Here is a 24,393-nt window from a genome sequence, read left to right as displayed (position 1 = left end):
CCATCTTCCAGATAGTCACTCAAAAAAGTCGCAGAAGTGTACGAATGCCAGGGCGCTTCCTGCTGGTTAGTTGTACCCCGACACGTCCTTTATAGGGGGACCTCCGTCGTCTTTTGAAGTTGTTCAAGTAGGAATGACTTTAACTCCTCACCAGCTGATTTTTGATGACTTCTCACTCGTCGCCATGTTTACGTGGAACGACTCTCCTCTGCATTCGCTCTTCCGACCCCTTCTCCGGACATTAGTCGTCCCGTATAAGGCCGCCCTCCCCCTTGGATGGACTTCTCAGTAATACACTTGTGGAGGGATGTGCATCCGGTCATCTACTGTATTGTATTTGTAGGCGTGGGTAATGTTGCACTTTCTGTATAGTTTCTTTGTGCTTCTATGTCTTGAGTCCTCCTGGTTTCCTTCCGTGTGCTGTATTGGTAACACTGGTGCTTTTACATATGTGTGCACTATACAATGGCGTACTGTAACCATTTATACATTCACTGGCGTGTCTCAGGTTCCCGTTCTGTGCATGACTACTTTATGCTGACTTTCTCTGATTGTCTTTATGTTGCCTCTGTTTTCAAAGTACTGGATAAATAAAGATGAATAAATGATTAATAAAGTAATTACATGTTATGTATTTAGTGTGTTGTATGTACTTTCTGGATGAATAGCCAGAGCCGCCTTGTGTATAGCTCTGATGTTATGTCCTCTCTAGGAAATACTACATAACGAGGTTTGGAGTGACAGCGATCCCGACCTTACATTGATATTGTGTCCAAAGGTGAATGTACATTTAAAGCCTTGCATTGGGCCGTGTTCATATGGGGCGCACTTCCTGTACAGACCCTGCAAGTGGAAAATTCGCAGAAGCGGCAAAGTGGATGAGCTTTTCATGGTGCAAAATAAATCTGCGCAAAACCTGTACGGAAATTGACACGCGGTTCGGATTTTAATATTAATTATAACAGTGGAAATTCCATCTTTTTACATGGGGGTGATTTCCGCACCAAATGGTGTGACTTTTGATGTGGGATTTGCTCTGCGGTTTTACAGTGGAGTGTCCGCAGCAAACACTAAATTCTGTCCTTAAGGTATTTTAGCATGCAGGATGGTGTGTAGGGTTATATAGGGCACTTAAAGCAGTTTTCCAAGACTTGGACGTTGATGACTTACCTTTTAGTTTAGGTCATTAATATCAGATCGTCAACGCCCGGCACTCCCAATGATTGATTGAAATGAATGGGACTGAGCTGTAGTATCGTGCACAGACACTACAAAATGTGTGGCGCTGTTTCTGGAAACATTGAAAGGGGTGAAGCGCTTGCTGGAGGTGGCCCCGTCTATGGACATCAATATTAAGCCCCATTTAGGCTGGTGGCCACAGGCAAATGGCTCACCACTGTCTTGGGAATATATTTGAATATACTGTATAAGCACCTGAAGGATCAGTCGGGTTATAGTGTATATTTTGGGTAGGAGAGTAACTCCTCTTATCTCCTTATCAGATTATGACCACAGGATGCGAGACGGTGGACATGACCTTACGCCGGAACGGACTGGGTCAACTCGGTTTCCATGTAAAGTATGACGGCACGGTAGCAGAAGTAGAGGACTATGGATTTGCATGGCAGGCCGGTCTGCGGCAGGGAAGTCGGCTTGTAGAGATATGCAAGGTAGCCGTGGTGACGCTAACCCACGACCAGATGATTGACCTCCTCCGCACTTCCGTCACTGTGAAGGTGGTGATTATACCCCCACATGAGGATGGAGTCCCTCGAAGGTAAGTGGAGTCTGTATGCTGAAAAGTTTCAAGTGCAACCGCACTTTACAAAAACTTTCGACCTATCATAGGGGCAGGTCAAAAGTTTTTATTGCTGGGGTACAGGGTGCAGAGATCCCCACTGATCGCAGAAGCGCTCATGCAAGTGCTGTCACTTCTCGCTAGCTGAAAGCAAGCCCAGTAGAAAAGTCTATGGACCCGTTTTCATCTAGCGAGCAGGGACTGCTGGGTGAGTGCTTCTACTTCTTCGTTCTAGTCTCGGCACCCGGATCTCCAGCGATCGTTGGTAAGAATATCTGCCAGCTAAACAAAAGTTTGTCTGACAGCTGTCTTAGACCGGCTTCACACCGGAGCTAAAATCACACAAGATTTGGGCGTTGATAGACGCACAACTATGAACCCCATTCTTTTTAGTGGGGTCATACACATGGGATTGGGATGTGATATGGGAAACAAATCGCGGCGTGTTCTGTCATGCTGCTTGCCCTTCATTGGGGCTGGCGGCAGCATCGTACCACATGCTAGTTTCACGTGATGCGAGATCTTCCAATTAAAAACAATGGGAGAAACGCTGCGATTCTCCACCGGGGCTGTCGGCCCCAACGGGGAATTCCCTTCTCCCCCGAAGTGATGTGAGGCTATTTGCATGTGGAAACGCCTCACATCCACGGCTTTCGCATAGATGGTGAGTACGATATGAGGGTGGTATTCACGGCTCCATACCGCGCTCGCATGTGTGAAGGTATCCTTAGATGCATGGCCACTTTTACTGATAATCCAGAACATTTGGTAATCTGTCAGCTGTCAGGATATGCTGATAAGGCATTAAGGGAATTTTACTGCGGATCAATATATATTGTGGCATGGTGAAATCCCGCAGGATACATCTGTTAGTCTTGATGTTTACCTGCTATATATATGTAGACACTATTTTCATGTGTTTTCACAGTCCCATATAACTAAAGAGTGCAGATAACATTGTATTTGGTGGTTACAGTTGGCAGCTGACCTGCTGCTGAACCTCTTTACCGTCACGCATGTTAATAAGTTGCGTGGGACGCCTCTTGTTAATTTTTAGTGTTGGCTGGTAGGTTGTCGGCTCTTTAAATAGTAGATCCACTTTTTTCTGGTAGAAGAAATTGACTATTGAGCTGGTGAGTAAACCGCACCCGTTTGTAGTCTCGCAGGACAAGTTGTAACACAGAGAGAGCTGCCCCGTAACGTTCTCCCTCAGCAGTGGGGGTTGTGCTCGCTTCTGCCTGCACACGTGTGAAGACCTTTCCACATGTTACATTCTTTCTCTCTTCTCCATAGGGGATGGTGTGAGTCCTATGAACTCTGCTCTATGGACCACAAAGATGCAGACAATGCCAACTCTAGTGCCCGGCCACCATTTCGCAGCAACACAGCCTGGCAGTGGAGTGGCTCAGCCACACATCATGGTGCCAGCCCTTCTCAGAAATGGGTTACCCCAACCTATGCACATTCGCTAAACCGGCCACCCAAACAAGGTCCAGCAGTGCCTGTTCGAGAGCCCCAGCCGCTACACAACAACAGGAGGTGAGTCTGAGCCCCTGGTGGCTGAACGCAGAATTACACTGTTTAACAGTTGGTAGTGGCTTAAATGTAAAGTATATACTGAATAGAGATGAGCGAGCGTACTCGGAAAAGCACTACTCGCTTGAGTAATGTGCTTTATCCGAGTATCGCTGTGCTCGGGTCTGAAGATTCGGGTGCCGCTGCGGCTGACAGGTGAGTCGCAGCGGGGAGCAGGGGAGAGCGGGCGGGAGAGAGGGAGATCTTACCTCCGTTCCTCCCCGCTCTCCCCTGCAGCTCCCTGCTCCATGCCGGCACCCGAATCTTCAGGGACGAGCACAGCGATACTCGGATAAAGCAAATTACTCGAGCGAGTAGTGCTTTTCCGAGTACGCTCGCTCATCTCTAATACTGAACATCGACGAGCTAATATCAGGTGAGCGGTTATCACGATTGCTGTTCCTTCCGGGGAAAAAAAAGACTGGCCTGCAGAATGGAAGCTATGTGATCCTTTTAATACAACCGTGCACGTGCGATTGTAAAAGCCGCCCTTTATCCGTTATTAATGCAGCCATCTTTTTTTTATCTTTTCAAAATCAAAATAAAACGGGTGTATAACTGATGCAAATAGGTCTGTCAGAAATGGATAGTTTCCGTTTGCATCACACGAGCATATGGTAATTGCATAGTATGATGTACCAATATTGCATAGGCGGCCATGTTGCTGCTCACACGAATTGCATATATTAGACGTGCAATAAAAAGCGCAGTATGTTGTATCTTGGCATGTATGCCAAGATAGTACATTGCAATTGGCAGCCGTTTGCAAAGCCATTGCGTATCGGCTGAGTTCCTCGCAGTGTGCGGGCTGCGAGATACGATTGTGTGAGCCCGGCCTCCGTTAGATATCCATCATTAACAGTAATTATCGGATATGATATAAACCGATTGTAAAGAATATCGAACTGGTTTAAGAAGAAACAAACTATCCTTGTTTTTGCATCGGTTGGGGCCACTCACACCTGCGTAGGCTTTCAGTCACCATTTATTTCCTCTGTTCCTTTTTAGAGTAGAAACACGGAATTAAAATAGAAATAAACATTTCTGTTTTTGTCTCCATTGATTATTCCCCAATTAAAACAATGGGGGGAAATAACAAAAGTTTTCAATTCAATTTTTCTGTTCCAGAAACTGAACAGAGGAAAGGAATTGTGACTGAAGGCTAATGCAGGCGTGAGTGAACCCTTAGGCTAATATCACACGGGCAACCGCGATACCAGGCCATCAAACTCTGCCCAATATCGCGCTTCGGGGCCTGCGATGTCCCCACAGATGCAAGGCGTATTTGTGTCAAAAACGCCTCCCTTATCTTCAGAGAAGTAGTGATCTCCAAGTGTTTTCCATTGATTTCTATGGGTAACCTTACATCGCACATTTTTTCGGCCCCATTGCAAACAATGGGTGAGGCATTCCAAGGGAACGCCCAAGGATAGGACTGTCCATGATTTTGTCTCGCAACACTATGCGGGAAAAAAATCGCTCATGTATATGACTCCATTCAGAAGAATGGGGCTCATATTTGTGCGTCTCACAACACACAAATCCTGCGTGATTTTCTTGGCAACGTGAAAGTGCGCTTAGACATTACAGATCCGTTAACGGATTAAGGAACGCTGATGTGAACCCAGACCTTTCATGTTTGTACTAAACGTGCAATATTTCCATTTTTGCTTGTGCTCCACGCTTTTTTTTAAACAAAGGCCAGAGCCGTTTTTAGGGGGTGTCAAACCGGGTAATTGCCTAAGGCCGCTGTTTTCTATGACTAGAGCAGCATATAATCCTTCATTGTCTTGAACCATTGGGGACCTAACCATTAATCAATCCGCTGTTCTAAACCACAAGGACCTTTATCGTTAACCTGTTCATTATTTAGGTATGGTACTGGCGCTTTGGCCTAAACGGGCAGTGTGTTATGGTCGGTATATCTTAGTATTATTTGGATATTGTATTGTGGTATTATTTAGGCACTGCATGGCGACTGTGTTAGTACACTAAATGGAAATATTGTTTGGCATTGTATGGTGAGCAGAGCGGCCCCGGGGCCTGTATTGTATAAAACCAGCTCTATCAGAAGTGAAGCTTCACTTTATGTCAAAGTGATTGTTGACTTTAAAGGTGTTGTGCAAAGTTATAAAGTTTTACCCTATTCACAGGTCTGACCGCTGAGATCTCCACCGATCCTGAGAACGGGGGTCCAGTTGGTGCCCAAGTGAACTGAGTGAAGGTTGAGCCGCTCTGTTCACTTCACTGAAAATGCTTCAGCAATCTCTGGCGCTGCCAATCACTTGGGGACCGACCGGACCCCTGTCCTCTGAGAGGTTGGACCCCCACTGATCATAACGTTATCCCTCTCCTGTGGATAGAGGATAACTTTTTATAACTTGGCACAACCCCACTAAGCAGAGGTGAGCGTGTAACAGCTCTGCTTCACTGCACTGCAGCGTGTTGCTCCCACATTTGACTCTGATCCGCCATGCACCGCACTGGCATGAGATCACGCGCTTCGTACATGGCAGCGATTCTCAGAACATGTAAACATTAGATCACTCGTTGCCTCTATTTATACTCTGCTCACAATGCAAAGTCTGCTCTTTCATCACATAACAATATACATGGAAATTGAAATTATGCAGAATGAACTACACTTGAAAAACTGGCCCAGCATGTGCCAGGAAGTCAGCTGATGCAGATGTGGCGAGGGAGGAGATGCCCACGAGGCCCAGAGAGACTTACCTGTCTTGGCAACTTCTCATACAAACTATTTTTCTGCATACAGGCCAGTGAGTTATCCGGAGACGCCATATGTCGCCACGTCCCCAACAGCAACCGACAAAGTGCAGCCTTACAGACACCCCTCTGGGAGCTTCTCCACACCAACGTCTACGGGGGCCGGATACAGCCGCTATAAACCCAGTCCGGACAGGTGAGAGCCGTGCCACTGTACACAATACACATGTTCGTTGGGCCTGTGACCTAAATCTGTCATTTAATTAGTGCAGGGGACAAAGTCCTCCGGGTTCAGAGTAGGATCATTAGACTTCCAACTGCAGATGCTCCATTATAGTGGCCACAGTCCTTGGCTTGTGTAAATGCACTGCAGGTATAGCAGAGATGAGTTTGTCTTTGTTTATTAGGACTTCTCCTACTGAATTAATTTATAGTGCACAAATAAAAATTAACATGTTCAGCCTTGCTACATCTATAGTGTCAATGGGGAACTTCTGCAGTATTTAGCACTTTGCTAAAATAATGCAAGACAGGCAGGAATTGGCCCAACTTTATGCATAGGCCCTATTCTGTAAAGTCCTGTCCTCTGTCAGAGCCGCAGACGGTGGGATTTTTCACAATAGGGGAGCATATGATTTCCCAAAGTCCTTCATATTCACCTACCACTCCAGCTAGAATTGTTCCTATGCATCTGGTACGATGACTTCTGCATTTGGATCTGGACACTTTTGCACTGTTCTACACATGAGTGTCTGACTGTTTTTGGTTGAAGGCTGTGTATAGCAGTAATGTGGTCTCTGTGTTACAGGTTCGGCACACCCCAGCGCACCATTCTACAAGCAGAACCTTACGGTACACAGGATGGGATGTCCAGTCAGGAAATGGCGATAGATAGACATAAACCAGGTGAGATACCACATCCACTTCCATCCATACCTGCTCACTACTAGGTGAGAGGTGTAAGACTTTAGGTCTGCAAGTTCTGTTGGAGGTGCAAGACTTCTTTGAGGATGGGGTCCTAACATAAAACGCGTTGTCAGTCACTAAACTCATACGCTCATTACTGTCTACGTTTGTTCGTGTCTTGGGGGGATTTTATATTGTGCCCAGTGCTACGATGTAGGAGAGATTTTACCGGAGATTTGCAGAATATTTGTATTTGCAGCGCCATCTAGTGATACATTTGTGAAGGGCAGTAGAAGGACCCGTGCCTCCAAAAATAGGATTCTAGTGTTACTTGTGTTGCTAATTTAATTACTGTGAATGCCAGATTGTGAAATCTTCATCAAAAGGAAACAGAAAATGACTTAAAGGTTTATCAGTTTTTATGTGTAATAACAAATATTGGACTCGCTGTACTATTGTGATGGGGCCTTATTCTGACAACACCCACACACATCTTTACTAATGTCTCCAAAACTTAACCGAAGTGAAGAAAATATCAGGGGATTGTTGGAATATTCCGCCATTGCTGATAAAGGGGTTCTGTACAAGGGTGTATATTTGATGTGATGGCAGATCATGTTAGCCATCTGGCTGCTGCTTGTAGTGCATGCCATACTAAAGGAAGCCTCGTGATTGAGGTAGAGAAGACTATTGAGCATTTGGAGTGAAGAGTGGCTGTTCATGGTAGAAGATATAGGTGATGAGATCTGAACTAAGATATGTGTTAAGGGTTCAAGACCGCAACTGAAGTGGGTGCAAATCTGGGCAATAGTTAGGATTGGTGAGCTGAATATAATCAGTATGTTCATGTTTCTGTATCTGTATGTCAGAATGCCACCAATCTGTTAATGATTGTATATCCTGGTGCTACGCTGTTGCATGCCCTGACTGCAATAGCCCTTTAACCCCTTCAGTGACAGGTTTATTATTACCATATCATGCCTCACAGGGCAGGTTTTTTAAATGAGTCAACAATGCAATAAAACCCTGGAAGATTTCAGATGAGAGCTCAGTGCTCTGCACATTTCAGCACTAGAGCTGTCCACGGAAATCTTCCGGGGTTTACTGCATGGTCAGTGCAGCAAGCCCCGGAGATTTTCCGGGTGTGCCACTAAAGGGGTTAAAGGGTTTATGCCATTTTCATAATGTGGTGACATGTTATAAGGATCATTTTATGATCTCTGGGACCCCCACCGATCCTCAGAATGAAGGGGCTGCAGCAGTGATTCAGTGCTGCAGCCCCGTCACTATTCATCCCTCCACAGGATGCCCCGGCACTCTCTTGAATGTAGTTATTCTGCAAAGCCGGATGGCCGAGGTGTCACTGGGCTGGTAAAAACTATGTAGGGGCCGGAGCGCTGAACCATCGCTGTGGCCTCTTCATTCTCAGAATCAGTGGAGGTTTTTTAGAGGTTGGACCCCAGCATATCATAAAGCAATGGCATGTTTTTAGTGCTGTCAGTTGCCCTTACTAGAATAGCCCATTTTTGGGTTGTGCCAGCATTGAAAGCTATCCACAAAATAGTCAGTAAGGTAGCGCTCCACAGAACAGGTGGGGTAAGAGAAATGGCTTCAATTAGATGTATAATTTAGGTGAGAATAAATTGCGTATTAACTCGCCCTGACGGACCGGGGTCTCCCTTGGTTAGGGTGCTCTGGTACGTCCACAATCCTGGTAGGCAGGGAAAGAAGCTTAGCACACACTGGTCCTCAGGACATCCGATCATGAAGAGCATCAATGGGAATCCGAGCATATATGTATATATCGGAGAGAAGAAACGACACCGCGTTGCTCAAAGGAACCTTAAAAATACCCAGTGCTCCAGTGTGCATCAGGCCTCTCATAGATACCGGTTGCTATTCAGACGCTTGATACTGATTAAGTTTTATATTGAAGTTTTAGACAAGAAATTTTAATGACGATAAGCGCAGCGACGTTAGTACATTCCCAATGGAACGCACGCTGTGTTCCAAAATGGTGTGAGCGCAGTCATGTGACGCACAACAAGCTAATGGCATCATCAGATGACGCCGCTACACCGTGGGCTGATGGGCATCATGGGCAGGGGATGTACCTCCTGCTTACTTGTTTTGTATATATATGATCGAAGTACACATTGTTTTTATGCTGGAAAAAGGCTCTTTTATGAGCCGAAATGCGTTGCAGCGATTGTGTGTTTTATGAATGAACTATTCGATGATGCATCGGGGCTAGAAATCTCTCTTCCCGTCCAACGTGACCTTTGTCAGATGCCGCCTGATCTTGGATTAGGGGTGCACTCATCAGAGGCACCCCTGTGAAGTAAGTACTTCACATTGTACAACCCAAAGTTTGCATACTGGAGCACTGGGTATTTTTAAGGTTCCTTTGACCTACGCTGTGTTGTATCCACAAAATAGAGGATGACTGTCTGACCTGTAGGGATGTGATCACTGGGACCTCCCAGGAATGAGCCTAGGCATGAATAGAGCGGTGCTTGAGCATGTCTTGTGCTCCTACTTCATTCATTTCAGTGGGACTACCAGTGGGGTTCAAACTCTTGGCTATCTTCAGCAGTCCCATTGAAATGAATGGATCAGTGTTGTGTATGCTTGAGTGCCGCTGCATTTATGTGGGGGGACCTTCAGCATCCCCATTTTCATTATTATTAGGCTTGACCCCACTGATCACAAAGTTATCCCCAATCCTGTGGCCAGGAGATAACTTGTTGGCAAATTACAGTTCTTCACTTCCTCATCATTTTCAAGATCTCTGCTTCCTGCCCAAGAATAGTACGTTTCTTGCATAGATGCTACAGCTTGAAATCTATCCAGACCTGATACCTGTCACAGCTCAGGGTTTGCCACAGTGTAACAGTCTTGGCAAGCTTCTGTTTTTGGTCCATGACTTCGTGCATGCACTTAGACGGCACCTTCCTAATGGTTTGCATGAAGATTCGGGTGCGTTCAGGATAAAAGGATGTTCTATCCTCTACTCTTTATTGCAGTGATGACGTTGTGCTTCCATAGACTGGAAAGTAGTCTATATAATGACAGTAGTGCATGTGTCCGCTCCTGCCAGAACAGCTACACCTCTCTATGGAGGTGATCATCAGAACTGGCTGCTATGTATAACCTCAGTATAAATCACGTCACGGTTTCACAGCCTCTCAGATCCAGCACCAGCCCCCAACACCATTCTCTTTAATTAACACTCAAGCTTGTAATTATTCGCTGACGTTAATGCTGCAAGGTGCAAGTGACGACATTATTTCCGTGCAGAACCTCTGTGGCACATCCCATCGCAGCCAAGAGTAGGAGTCAATGTGAACAAGAGACCCAACAGACAGGAGCTTGCTGGCAAGAGCTCTCCTCACCGGCATTCAAGGGTAAGTAGTCGGGTAGGTGGTTGCTGATCATACTAGTAGATCATGTTAGTAATCTTGTCCATCTGTTCCCAGGGAGAGGCTCAGTACTCCAGTCACTCCAGCAGTAACACATTGTCCAGTACGGCTTCCAGTAACCAGAGTGACGAGCGCTGGTTTGATCCACAGGAGCAGCCAGATATTGACCTGGAGCCCCTTACTAAGGGCACGTCCAATGACAGTGGCATCGATACCTCCCTGCCTAATTTTGCACACGCTAAGCCAGCCAGGCCAACTCCTCGGCGAGAGAAAGTGCAGAAACCCATGGCGTGCTCCACCTACCCCGGCATGCATGAGAGCGGCTCTCGGGACAAGAGGAAAGATCAGTTGTCCTCTGCAAAAGGCTACAGACCCAAAATGTACCCCCCTGGTAATGGCGCAGCCGAAGCCTTCAGTGACTCCAGGTACAGAGCCGAACGGGAATATAAAATCCTGTACCAGATGCTACCACTCATAACATTGTATACATTTTCTTGTGTTCGCTTCGTGAGACCAGCGAGTTATACAGCGAAAGATAACATTGTATTGTACACTGCGGGGGATCAGATCCTTTATTGTACAGTTTAGGGAGGGGATCCTTTCCTGTATTGGAGTGTGCAGTAGATCAGATTGTAAAATGTGGGGGATCGGATCCCGTATTGTACAGTGTAGTCGGGGGATGGAATCTAATATCGCATGATGTAGGCAAATGGGAGTGGGGGGGGGGGGGGGGTCAGATCTAGTATCGTACAGTGTAGGTGGGCAGGATGGAATCTAGTAATGTACAGTCTAGGTGGGGAAAGTAAGGGATCAAATCTCACATTGCAGTGTGGGGTATAGGGAGGCTCAGATCCCATATTGTAGGGTTGGGGAAGGAGTTGATCCCTTTACCATACAGCATATGGTGTAGGGGGTATCGGCTCCTGTAGCATACAGTGTGTGGGTATGAGATTTGGTCTCATATTGTACAAGGAATCAGATCTGGTATCATACAGTGTAGGCGGGGGACAGCGAAATCCCGTTTCATACAGCTAGGTGTTTAGGAGGGGTTGGATCTCCGTACTGTTCAGTGTAAGGGGGAAGAGATCAGATCCCTTATATAAAATGGGATATAAGGGGGATTGGATTCCATACTGTATTGTGGGGGTGGGGAATCTGATCTCCCATTGTATAGTGTAGTTGGGGGTAATCGGATCCTGTACCATACAATGTTGAAGGGAAAATGGATTCTGTATTGTGCAGTGTAACAGGGAATCGGTTCCCATATTGTAGAGTGTAAAAGGGGGGGATTGGATCCTGTATTATACGGGGGGTCAGATTGTACAGTGTAGCGTGCAAATGAATCCCATATCGTACAATGCAGGACGGGGTTAGTGGGGGGGGAGGGGCGGTGGGTTATTGGATCCTGTATTATGGATGTCATGGAGAATCCGGTATTGTGTGTCTGAAGTTGAAGGTTCACTTGTGAGCACTTGAAGGGTAATGTAAAAGCATTATTACAAGGTGGTTACGTGTGAATTGTCCTTCTGTTGCTGAATGTGGATGGGAACAAATCTTCGGTTGCGGAGTGTGAGGAGGCCTATCGCAGCATGAATGGTGCCACATCTACAGCACCTCACATCATTACACATGTACCGTCTGTGTGCCGAAGTTCTCATCCTCTCTTTCTATGTATTGTTGCTCAATATAAAGAATCACCAAAATCTTAGCAGATAATATACAGAAATTAGACTCGAGAAAAGTTAATAATAACAGACTATATGTATTCTTTGCGCAAGCAGATCCAACACGTATAAAACCCATGACGGTTCCAGGAACCAGCAGATGTCACAGTCGAGCTCCTTCCAGCTGTCCAGCTCTGTGCCCAAATCTTTTTTCTCTCGTCAGAACGTGAGGAATAAGATCCCAGCTGGCTGGAAAAAGCCAGAGGAAACACCACAAAGGCCAACCACATTCACAGACCCCAAAAAGTAAGTGCACTACAACGTATACTGCGTTTGGGGCTTCTCACCTGAATATATCAATCATATCCTCCGCTTCCATTCCCATTAATTGCTGTGATCACAGCAAGCACACATACACTAGTCACAACAGACAGACCTGCTCCCCTCCAGCAGTGACCAGAACCAGGACCCCCTCTAGGATCAAGACGGTGCAAATTTTTCTACGAGTCTGGGGATATTCCGCAAAAACACATACTGTATGTGGATTTCCTGCAAACTTTCCCCCTGCACATTGAAGCTTTCTGGACATATATGGACATATACAGCTTTCTGCAGCAGAATGAGAATCCACAGCATGCTTGTTTTTCCAAGTGAAACATTTCCGTGTCTTGTGGATGGCATTTTTCCAAAGCCTCATCCACATGCATTGTACTGTAATTTGCTGCGGATTTGGAATGTGGGATCGTTCGTCTGAATGTACCCTAAGATTGATTTTGTTTTTTACAAGAAGAATAGCGCTACATGTAGCATTATTATTCTCCTCAAACCCCATTATAAGTCAGTGGGGTCCATCGGTCACTGCTGGTATTCGTCATCCGCCAGATCCACACTATTTTGCCTTTTCTGTTTAGAACGAAATCCACAAAGCAGATGTGAAGAGATCCTAACCTAGTCTTTACCTGAATGTCTATAGTAGCGACTGTCAGTACTTTACTAGTAGTATGACTACTATAGGCTTATAATAAAACGGGAGGTTTAGGGTTAAACCTGAAAGGAAATGTTTTTATGGTACCATAGATACGGGGGAAGTAAAGTCTTCTGAGACGTATTTTAGGTCACAAATGTCTTAATATTTAATTCCATAGAGCAACTAGATGACTTTTTACGGGCCTGCTAGATATTAAATATAACTGTCTGCAGTCACCACTAGGGGGAGCTCAGGAGCTTGTTGCATACTTCATTGAGTTCAGTGTATATATGCAGTAAGCTCCTACTCTTCTAATAGCAACTGCTGGTAGCCAGAATGCAGAGAACATGGTTTTATGTAGATATTGCAGCCAATCCCTGCACACTTCAGTGTAAATGATTTCTGTTTTTTGTTGTTTTTTTTTTTTATATATAATACTTTTAATTGTAGTTTCTAATTCTGCAACCAAAAATATCAGCCGGCTTCTACATTTTTAGACTCGGGAACCAAAAGTACCAAAGTGATTGCTTTTAAGCCTGGAGCCCTGCATGTTCCATCCATAAATGGATGGATGTGAAACACTGGCAACAGGAATGGCCAAGTCACTTGGCATAGCATTATATTACCTTTTCACAATCAATGCAATTCATTTCTGGTAATGGAAGGGCGATGCCGTTGTACCACTGCCATTATGCTGCTAGCACAGGTTGTAGCAATTCGCAGTAATAACGTGCGGTTTTTGCTGCGTGATTCTCACTTGCATTGCAAAAGCCACCGCACAACTATACCGTCTCTGCTCTGATTGGGAGCCGTCGGCAATTAATTTCATACTCGCTGATGGTGTTTCCCAGGAGAACAGCTTCTCCCCTCCTCTCGGCACTTGATCCTCCTGGGTGAAAAAAGGCTGACAATCTAAAACAAAGGCAATTCAGTCCTAGAAATACATTAGTATCTCTGTTTGCACCACGACACTAAAGGAGCAACACTATCCCCAACAAGTGTAGTGTCACTTTAAATTGCCAGCAAACTGGTGCAGCAGCACTTGTAGCGTCACGTGATGAGACAGTTTGGAGCCCGGGGTTCTCCCCATTGTCTGGAGTATTTAGGTCAGCGGTAAGAGACAAAAATGCTGGGGAGAGAGGATTACAGGAGCATCTGTTGTGTGTGTGCAGGCGGTATTCTACATGTCTGTGTGGTGTATACGGCCCGGTGTGCATTTTATTTATAATGCATTTTCTCTCTTTAGACAAGTAGATCTGAACACAAAGAACGTGTTTGGTCAGCCCAGACTCCGGGCCTCACTGCGAGACCTCCGATCACCTCGGAAGAATTACAAGTCGACCATTGAGGATGATCTGAAGAGGCTGATTATTATGGACAACCTGGGGCCGGAGCAGGAGCAGGACTGCATGGTGAGATGACAGATGTCCTTGTCCTGTAAGATCACGGCTCGGACAGTCTGCTCTGCCCTTTGTGATGCCCCCTATCTCCTCTTTTCTTTGTGCTGAGTACTTTGTCGTTGACCTTTCTAGTTTTACTTTTTACTGGCGTCTTTATAGCACATTTTTTTCTCTGCTCATATCAGCTGCACCAATCACCTTTTTCTAATTCATTCTCTAACAGTATCCTCTGTTCACCTCTCATGACATGCCAAGTACCAGTCAGATGTAAGGCACAGCCTCACACAGTTGTATCCGGCATGCAGAACCCTGACAGGTGGTACATTAGGGGCATATTATCCAACCTGTCCTCTGTAGGTTACGTACTAGGTATGTCTACATACTGAAGTGAATGGAGTGGCGGTGTGCATATGCGTCCTCTGCTGCCAACACTTTGGCATACAGCAGGATTGCATTCTCAATATCTGCTTTGGTGAGATGACCCCTTTAAAGGCAAAGGGTACACCAAGGGATATGTTTGAATACCTTCTGTGATTTTCAAGCGTATACGCTTGGTGGAGGGCATAACCGCGCTATGAACATGGTCTAACAATCCAAGGCTGCTGCCCTAGTGAAGCAGGTACTTGCATGTATGACATGGGCGCTAAGTCATTAGAATGGCTGCTTGTTACACTGCATTCCTCTATAGCCAAAGGAAAAGTTAGCTGTCCGCTGACCACGTGGACGGCGCTTTTCTATCCAGCGAACATGACAGGGACTGAAGCTAGCGGAGGCCTAAGTGGTTTCTGTCACACATTATACTCGGTTTCCGTCCAAGTTTCTGTTCCGATGGAGGACTGAAACCCAAGACGGCAAGGGGAAGCAGTGGCAAAGACACGATCTGCTCTAATCTCCTTGCCTGTTCATTTACCTTATTCTATGTAGAGGATAATACTAGGAAGTTGGCTGTGCTCGGAATCGGCAAATCCTTTAACTGTTTTCTAATACCGTTAAATTGCTCTTCAGTCACCTCAGAAAACCTTGCAAAGAACATTGTCTGATGAGAGTCTGTGCAGCGGACGCAGAGATGCAGGATTCGCATGCTCCCCATCTGTCGACTCTTCTCGGGGCAATGATGCCTTCTACACCAACCCATACCCATCCAGTACTCTTCCAGTTCGCCGTCAGCACCAGCCAGGAATGCCAGAGAAATCCGGTAAGAAGCACAGCAGGCAAAGTTACTTATAGCAGAGAAATTATCTTGGTCAGTGCCGGATGTAGATTAGATGGCTCCCCGTGTGGAATTTCTTTGCTGTGCAACCCCGTGTTCCGCAGTCATAAGGGAAAAAAAACAATATTGCACTGCAGTCTGCTTGTATTCTGCTTGTACAGAAAGCAGCAAAGTAGCAGCACATCTGCACTCTAACAGCATAGTGAATAAATACAGCACCAGGCTCCTAGCGCAGCTAAGGCGACGGCGCCAGGCTCCTAGCGCAGCTAAGGCGACGGCGCCAGGCTCCTAGCGCAGCTAAGGCGACGGCGCCAGGCTCCTAGCGCAGCTAAGGCGACGGCGCCAGGCTCCTAGCGCAGCTAAGGCGACGGCGCCAGGCTCCTAGCGCAGCTAAGGCGACGGCGCCAGGCTCCTAGCGCAGCTAAGGCGACGGCGCCAGGCTCCTAGCGCAGCTAAGGCGACGGCGCCAGGCTCCTAGCGCAGCTAAGGCGACGGCGCCAGGCTCCTAGCGCAGCTAAGGCGACGGCGCCAGGCTCCTAGCGCAGCTAAGGCGACGGCGCCAGGCTCCTAGCGCAGCTAAGGCGACGGCGCCAGGCTCCTAGCGCAGCTAAGGCGACGGCGCCAGGCTCCTAGCGCAGCTAAGGCGACGGCGCCAGGCTCCTAGCGCAGCTAAGGCGACGGCGCCAGGCTCCTAGCGCAGCTAAGGCGACGGCGCAGCTAAGGCGACGGCGCCAGGCTCCTAGCGCAGCTAAGGCGACGGCGCAGCTAAGGCGACGGCGCCAGGCTCCTAGCGCAGCTAAGGCGACGGCGCCAGGCTCCTAGCGCAGCTAAGGCGACGGCGCCAGGCTCCTAGCGCAGCTAAGGCGACAGGGCTGGCAGCAGTGCCTTGGAACATCAGAGGGGAGGAGGCAGAGCCCGGAGGAAAATGATTCATGTAGCTTCACAAGATGCTTCCACATGGCGGAAGATGATTATCAGGCTGGACAGACCTACGGGGGAGATCGCTCCCAGCCTACATATGCTCGGTGCTCCCTACTACAAACTGATGACTGCCACCCTGTGCGACTATTTGGGTTGCACGTATCTAAGGCCAGCCATGATAGAATCCTTTGTGCAGAATACCAGAATGTACCAATCACTAAGAAAAGGCAAAAAGAGTAATGCAGAACAAAGTCTTAGTTAAAGTTAGTTTTATTTATTATTATGGGATGGTTACTCAATTATCCTTTATTATTTAATTCCTACAGCCACTATCTCCTCTTCGGAGCTGTCACTTACAGAAATTCGGGAATCCAATTCTAGGCATGTAGACCCAGGAATGATGCCGCTGCCAGATACTGCATCGGGCCTAGAGTGGTCCAGTTTGGTCAGTGCAGCCAAAGCCTATGAAGGTAATTTATGTGAGTGTCACACAGGAGGCTCTTATGTACATGCGTTGAAGCTGGTTGCTGGTCTATGATCAGTTATAGGTGTGATATGGAAACTTTTTTTGGTTGTATGTATTGTAAGCAGAAATCCAGTTGTTGCGATTGTCTGCAGATAGAACTAATGTGTAATCAGTGTTCTGACTGGCAAAATAAATGTATCTCCTCTTCTGTTACAGTGCAAAGAGCTTCCTCACTCTTTTCTCTAAATGAAGCTGTTTTGAGTCCTGTGCAAAGCGGCGGCACAGCGCACCTCAGCCTGGAGAGGCCGCACACGCCACGCACCACCCCCACCTCAAGGTATAAAGACACTTCTCTGAAGATACCATTTACATGGGACAAATGTCAGGAGCTTAAAGGGGTTGTTAGAGTTGTAGCTCCCATGTGAAATCCATTCTGCATGCAGTAACATAACACGTGGACTTCTACTCACTTCACCGCTCCCACTGTGTCTTGCACCACTGCTCGGTCCTCTGCTCTTCGCTTGTTTACATCATACAATCCTGTCTGATTTATGGTACTTCGCAGGCGCTGCAGTCAACTACAGCGTTCAGTGATCAATTGCTGAGCTCTGTTATTGGCTGCAGTGATTGTGACATGCCATAAACAGGCTCAGAGCCACAGCGCGGGACACAGTGGAGGAGGTGAATATAAGCCTATTTGTTATCTTACTGCATGGGGAATTCATTTTATACCATTCATTTTAACCCCTTTAAGCACCTGACAGCCACCACAACAAATATCGCTCCTGTGCTTTCACACAGAAGTTTCACTGAATAGAGGTGGAGCGCACTGGAGATCTCTTCTGGCAGTTTGCCTTCATTCAGAGTACACAGGTAGTTGTTTATAGATGAACCACTGCCTGTTATTAGGCCAATAGTCACTTGGTTTTTAGGTGACCTAAAACCAAGCAACTCCGACAAGTGAGCGATTTTTTTATTCCCCCCCCTCCCCCCCCCCCCTCACTTGCCTGTCAGGTCAGGTGTAAAAATACCAAAGGATCCTCGATTGTATTAAAAAAAAAATTCTGTTGGAACTGTTGACTCAAATCTTGTAATCCAGGGTACACAAAACACTGAGGACAAATAGAGCAGTAATCATTCTCAGCTCGGTGATCAGATATAAAGCAGTGCCTGGTCATAAATAATTACATTCAACTGATTGGGCGACTGTGCACCAGGTGGGTCCCTCACATAAATAGGTATCCAAGATAATGGCCCCCGACCCCACCCCAATCTCACATCCTTATGTCCTAATGGAGTTGTCTGCATAAGTCAGTTATATCCTTCCATTATGATTGAGTATTTACCAGCTTTACAAAGAACAGATCTGATAAGGAATCAGCTGAAAAAACCTCTTCGATGACTTGACACGATAGGACAAAACTGAGAACTGTTGGTTTTTAGCCAAGTGTAAGTTCATGGTTTTATCAGACAGTAAAGAGACAAGCCCTTTCAATGTGTGTCCTCCTGGGCAATCAGCTGGTCACGTCGGTCCCGCTCTTGGCATCCCCATCAAACAGCTGATTTTTCTGCGGAATGCTGCCGCCAGCCAGGTGACAACTGCAGGGAAAATGTAGTTTTACATGGCAGCCATTCGAATCAATAGCCATCTATGGATGTGTTCACATCGGCGTTGGAGGCTCCATTCACAGCCTTCATCACTGAATTCCATGAAAGTCCTGGGCAAAATACCGTTGAGCAGCTGGGCAGGAAAATAATTAACCCCATTATAGTCAACGCGGTCTGTTCTGCACCTGTCGGTTCTATCATAAGATTGATCTGTTTCGCCAGTGGATGCAATTCTCCTGATGCCATAATAGAGCAGGGTAATGGAACCCGCAAGTGTGAAAGATGTAATACAAGGATGATTTAAGTCTGCCAGAATGGGAAACACTTATACAGAATGGCCCTCTGTTGCGGCTCATGAAAAGGGTTTCCAAGTTGGAGACTCCCTGTTAATGTCCATATACACTAAAGGGGCCGTGTTCCAGAGAACATCCTCTTTAATATCACCTTCATTGCAAATATCCAAATGCTTAGCGTAATCACTTCGGAGAGGGCCTGGCACATTTTAGAACTCATTTCTGCAATAGACTAGATATATAGGTCAGTTCATTAAACAAAGAGTCTGTCCTTTCCTCCACGGCTGTGAGTTAATTCCACGTTATATTGTGTTCTTTCTAGTGATGAAGTGGCTCCTGACCTCACCGGGAAAGTTCTGCAGCTCGAGGTCATGTTGAAACAGCTCCACACGGATCTTCAAAAGGTAATGATGAGCCAGGATGCTGCGGCAGCTTTCCTTTAATGATGGCATCCACTAATGTCAATCAGCAGGGTCATTATCTGCCTATCACCTTGTTTTTTAATTTGGTAATTAGCTATTGTAAAGCCTCACGTCGCACCATCAGGTTGGGCTTCCTTTCACCTTCCCATTGGCGGAGTAATGTAACACTCTGCATTATGAATCTCTGCAAGATAATTAACGTCAGAATCCTCGCCTCACAAACACTGAGTTAATGAGAGCCTGACGAGTAAAGATGTTTATGGACGGACCTGTGGTTCACCAACAGTAATTATAGATAAAGCTGTCCTTCCCAGGGTGGAAAGGGAACTTAACGCCGTGTAAGGGTCCTTTTACATGGGACGACTGCTGAGCTCTTGGGTGCCTGACCTTCATCCCAAAGACTATTGCTTCTGCGGATTCACACAGGAGTAACAATCGCTCACCTCCACCTGCCTGCCTCTATTCAGAGAAGAAAAAACAAGAAATGGAGAATAGATAAATGACTGCCTATTTATATTTATTATATATTTGTATATTCTAGTGTAGTATACGATTATACTACGCTGCTATCCTTCGCAGTACAGGAATAAGGTATCCCAACATATACCAGCAAAGCAGGACACTCTTTTGGCCTCTGTCTGGCGAATAGACTCCTATGGACACTTGACAGGAGAGCTGCTGGCAAATATTGCCCACATCAGGCTCAGACATGATGTGAACAGAGGCTAAATCATCTTTTACACTGTACTGAGCATCTGTGATGGCAAGCAGCATTTATTGCCCTTTGTCAGCAGCCATATTTTAATTGGGTATTCCCACCTGAGACCTCCATGTCATGGCCACCTCTTTGTTTAGTCTGTGACTGGTTTTGGCTCCTTCTGCCAGAACGTCCCAGTTACAGCGATACTCCATAATCCTATTCTGCAGGTGAAAGCCCCTGGCCATGAATCCTTTGGAGTCTGTGAAGGAACATGCCAACCAGCAGAGGGAGCACTACCTGATCAGACTCCCAGGATGCAGCTGAAGCCACGGTGCCTAAAGAGAATGGCTGCAGACCCCCAAACTGCCAGATTTCATGCATATTAAACTTTAGGAGGATGTAATAGTCTCATACCTTTTACATAGACTCTGCATTTTCAGTTTCATCACTCCATGACTCCTTCATCCATCTTGTGTCATTGCAGGAAAAACTGGACAAAGAGGCGCTGCAGGCAGAAGTTGCGAATCTTCGACAGAACAATCAGCGACTTCAGGCAGAATCCCACTCGGCCAGTGAACAGCTTAGGAAATTTGCCGAGATCATTCATAGTGTGGACAAAAAAGATCATTGAGGTGACTGAACCTCCCGAAGTGGGAAATGGGTACTGCACAGAGCTCACAACCTGGTATATCCCACCACAGAAGGTGGTCCCTCCTCTTAAAGTGCCCTGCACTGTAGGACTGGAATTATTTTTTGTTGCGTTTATCATGATGGATGTTTTCTCAATTGTCACTTTTTTGCATTACTTTTTTTTTTCTTCATGTACAGAAACATTTTCCTCCTTTTTTTGTAGATTTGTATAAATGAGTACGTCGCGGAGGGAGAGGAGATATTTTTGGCCATATTTGTCTGCACAAGTTTCCGTCAGGAATTATGCAAAATGGACAGACTCGCAGGCAGGCGTAGCGCAAAATACAGTATCGCAAACCTTCTGGAAAGTAATGTTATATATATATAAATATTTAAATTGTATAGGAAAAAAATGTTCTATATGGGGGAAAGGTCTTTGGATGAAGCCTTTATTGACGTTTCATACAAATTTATTTTAATATGACACCAGTCTGACTGGGGACAGGATATTTCCATGTATATTTTGTTAATACGACATGTATATAAATCATCTTTTTGTTAATCGGAACAGCTGACGATTCTTAGTTACAGCATTATAATTTACTAGTAATATCTTAAAGTGAGCCCATCACGGTACAGGTGCGCTTTAAACGGGGGGCATCTATATAAGTGCCAGTAAAGGGCTAACCACGGGCCGCTGAACTTGACAGCAGGGCGCATTGATGAAGGCTATTCTCATAGGGCACCACTCTGCTGTCCAGTTCATCTAGATGGGAGATGCAGTCTGTAGCATCAAACCCTGTTTAGCGAAGGGGACTATTTATGGAAATCACATGTATGTCCCGGTCCCTAGTGCTCCTGACTCATGACGGTACACTTGAATTGACTTGCAGAAATCTGCAAGGTTTGCAAGTTTACATGCAGCTAATTTCTACACAATGTACATGCTTAATGTAAGAGTAAAGGAGATTATTTATACTTTAACTTTTGGATTTGCTTCTGCCATTGATTTTTCTATGTGTGAGATCACAGGAAGCCTAAACACATTTTATTTTTAAACAGTAATTTTATGTTACACGGACATGCCCAAAAGTCATGGGATAGGGACTATTATTGTGTAGGATCCCCTCAAGCATGGCGAAGTGCGGTAACTTGACATGGAATGGATTGCACGTTGCTTAGCCACCCACAGCTCTATGGTATGTGTGACTGGACCTCTCCACCACGTTTCATAAATGCTCCATTGGGCTCATATTAGATTATGTGCAGGCATTATGTGCAGGCCACACCATTCACAGGAACTCTCCAGAATGCTCCTCAAACTAATTCTGGACAACTTGGGCCTGGTGGCACGGTGCATCATCCTGCTGGAATATCCCATCATTGTGGGGCTACATGAAGTCCATGAAGGTCTGGAAAGGGTCTCCAAGCAGTGAAACGTAGCAGCCACTAGTCAATGACGTGTTTAGTGGGACCAGTGCGCCCAACCCATGTCATGAGAAGACACCCCACACCAGTATGCAACCACCACCAGCCTGCACAGTGCCTTGTTAACAACTGGGCTCCATGGCTCCATGGGGTCTGCATCACACACTAGCCCTACCATCAGCCCGAAGCAATTAGTAGCGTGACTCATTGGAACACGCCATATGTTGACAGTCCTCTAGTCAGTAGTTAGCAACCTCACAAGCTCTGGTGAGACACTGTGCCTGGTACTGTGGTGTTCAGAGGCACTCTGGTGGTTATTCTGCTCCCATATCCCATGGAAGATGAAGAACGCTGCACTGACCTGCGGGTTGTACATGTGAGGCCTCCAGCATTGAATGTGGATGTGATTTCTACCGGAGTGTCTTTTTCTGTTTGCATAGACAATTCTAGCCATACATCACAAGTGGTGACCATTAAGCACCCATGGACGGCCACTGAGGATGGTAATGCCTTCTATGACATTTTCTCAGTACACAAGTGACAAAGTGGATCAAGGAATGTTTAATGCCTGCAAAACTCCAGAAATGGAACGTCCCATCTATCTGGCACCCACTATCATGTCCCCTTTCGAGCTCTAATAATTCACGTTGCCTTGCTATGAGCACACTGGCCAGTGTTCATCTTTACTCACAAGATAACACCTCACGATTTATACAGGTGTGGACGTTCTCAAGTTGTCACCTGAGGTAACACTGCTTCATAATCAATGTACATACTCCTATCCCATGACTTTTGGCATGTCATTGTGTATATATATTACACAACAGACTTATCAGCCTGGAATACAATGCACTTTTCTCCTTAGTCTTGAACATCCCCATTTCACCAAACCCTGTAGATAGTCGTCTTCTCCATTACCAGCCATCGTCCAACCATCAGCTTTCACAAGAACTATTCGAGCTTGAGCAGCCATTCTGAACCTTAACTGTCTACACATCCTGAGAAGATGGATGACATTCGCTACTGGACCTCACAGACGTTCATGCCTTCTTGCCACGCACGCTGTACGATATACTGTAATGTCGTGTGAAACGCATGATGGTTTGGAACAACCTAAAGGACTCAAAATTATTTTTTAAATGAGGGCTGCCAGATTGAGAGTTGTATACGGTTTTATTTGTATAAACTGATCTACTCTTACTGTGGTGTCATCATTGCGTTCTGTCAGGATCGATGAGGAGACATGTTGAAGCTTCTGTTGACTTTAAACTTTGAGTTTCCAATAATGTCATACAGTCCATATTAGTAGTCCATTGTCGATGAGGCATAGTGTCAGATAGCTCCGCCAAAGGCATCTGAAGCTACAGATATGCAATGGAATGGCCATAAATCCTTGAAGTCAACATTGAATCATGATCTTCTGTAATGCCAGTTCAGTCTTTAGCTGAATCCACTATCAATTTGGTTGCTGCGTTGACACTGACAGCATAAAAAAGAAAGGGCAGATTAGCCGCACCTAAATTTAGTAAATCCTCATCCCCACCTGCAGCCTAGTTATTGTTCTAAGAGTAAATTTAGGTGTACGAACTCTAAAGGGGTTGTACCAGGAGCAAACATTATTCCCTATGCACAGGATAGGGAATAACGTGCTGATCGGTGGGGGTGTTGCCTCTGAGACCCCTGCTAATCGCTGGATGGGGGGGGGTCCTATTTTCCCCTCTGCCTGTTGCTTCTACCCCTGTAGTGAAGTCAGAATGAAGGGAGCATTGTCCGAGCTTGTGTAGTCAACACTCCATTCATTTCAGTGGGGCTGACCGAAATACCCAAGCATTGACACTCGGGGAGGGGGGGGGTGCTGTAAACCTGCATTGAGTTGTAAGAGGGGCATGGGACCCCCATTCTTGAGATTGGTGGGGATAGTAAATAACTTGTAATCCTGGTACAACCCTTTTTAAATAGTACTATTGATTTATATATTGACCATCAGCCCTCACTTCCTTCCTAAACTGCTTCCTCACTCTGGAAAAGTGTCTTCATAGACACAAAAGACTAATTACTCACTGTCAGATCTGATTACCCACTACACATGGAAGTCTATGGAGAGGGGAATTGGAGATGCTTATGCTGGTTCTAGTAAGTGTTTATCTCAGCCGAGTGCTGGAACCGCATCTACACTGCTCAGTACTGCCATATAAAGTCCTCCATGCAGCTGTGGCACATCTATTGAGAGCATCCAGCTTCTTTGTGCGGAGTGCA

General features: G+C 46.0%; 1 protein-coding gene across 6 annotated transcripts in view; it reads left to right on the top strand.

Moving 5' to 3' along the window:
- Positions 1–23,337, top strand: part of SIPA1L3 (signal induced proliferation associated 1 like 3) — a 158,376-nt gene extending 135,039 nt beyond the window's left edge. For 4 of the 6 annotated variants that reach the window (XM_066581181.1, XM_066581183.1, XM_066581182.1 and 1 more), the window contains 13 exons: positions 1,503–1,777; positions 3,092–3,337; positions 6,150–6,296; positions 6,909–7,006; positions 10,307–10,413; positions 10,486–10,853; positions 12,210–12,398; positions 14,306–14,471; positions 15,465–15,654; positions 16,917–17,069; positions 17,273–17,393; positions 19,280–19,361; positions 20,564–23,337. In XM_066581181.1, coding sequence (XP_066437278.1) covers positions 1,503–1,777; positions 3,092–3,337; positions 6,150–6,296; positions 6,909–7,006; positions 10,307–10,413; positions 10,486–10,853; positions 12,210–12,398; positions 14,306–14,471; positions 15,465–15,654; positions 16,917–17,069; positions 17,273–17,393; positions 19,280–19,361; positions 20,564–20,710 — 2,289 coding nt within the window. In that variant the 3' untranslated portion in view covers positions 20,711–23,337. The remainder of the gene's footprint in view (positions 1–1,502; positions 1,778–3,091; positions 3,338–6,149; positions 6,297–6,908; positions 7,007–10,306; positions 10,414–10,485; positions 10,854–12,209; positions 12,399–14,305; positions 14,472–15,464; positions 15,655–16,916; positions 17,070–17,272; positions 17,394–19,279; positions 19,362–20,563) is intronic. The other 2 variants (XM_066581185.1, XM_066581186.1) reach the window with 2 other exon arrangements.
- The last annotated feature ends 1,056 nt before the right edge of the window (positions 23,338–24,393 follow it).

Source organism: Eleutherodactylus coqui, chromosome 10, assembly GCF_035609145.1.
Source record: "Eleutherodactylus coqui strain aEleCoq1 chromosome 10, aEleCoq1.hap1, whole genome shotgun sequence".
Taxonomy (NCBI): Eukaryota; Metazoa; Chordata; class Amphibia; order Anura; family Eleutherodactylidae; genus Eleutherodactylus; species Eleutherodactylus coqui.
The sequence above is the reverse complement of the archived record's forward strand: the minus strand, read 5'-3'. Positions and strand labels throughout refer to the sequence as shown.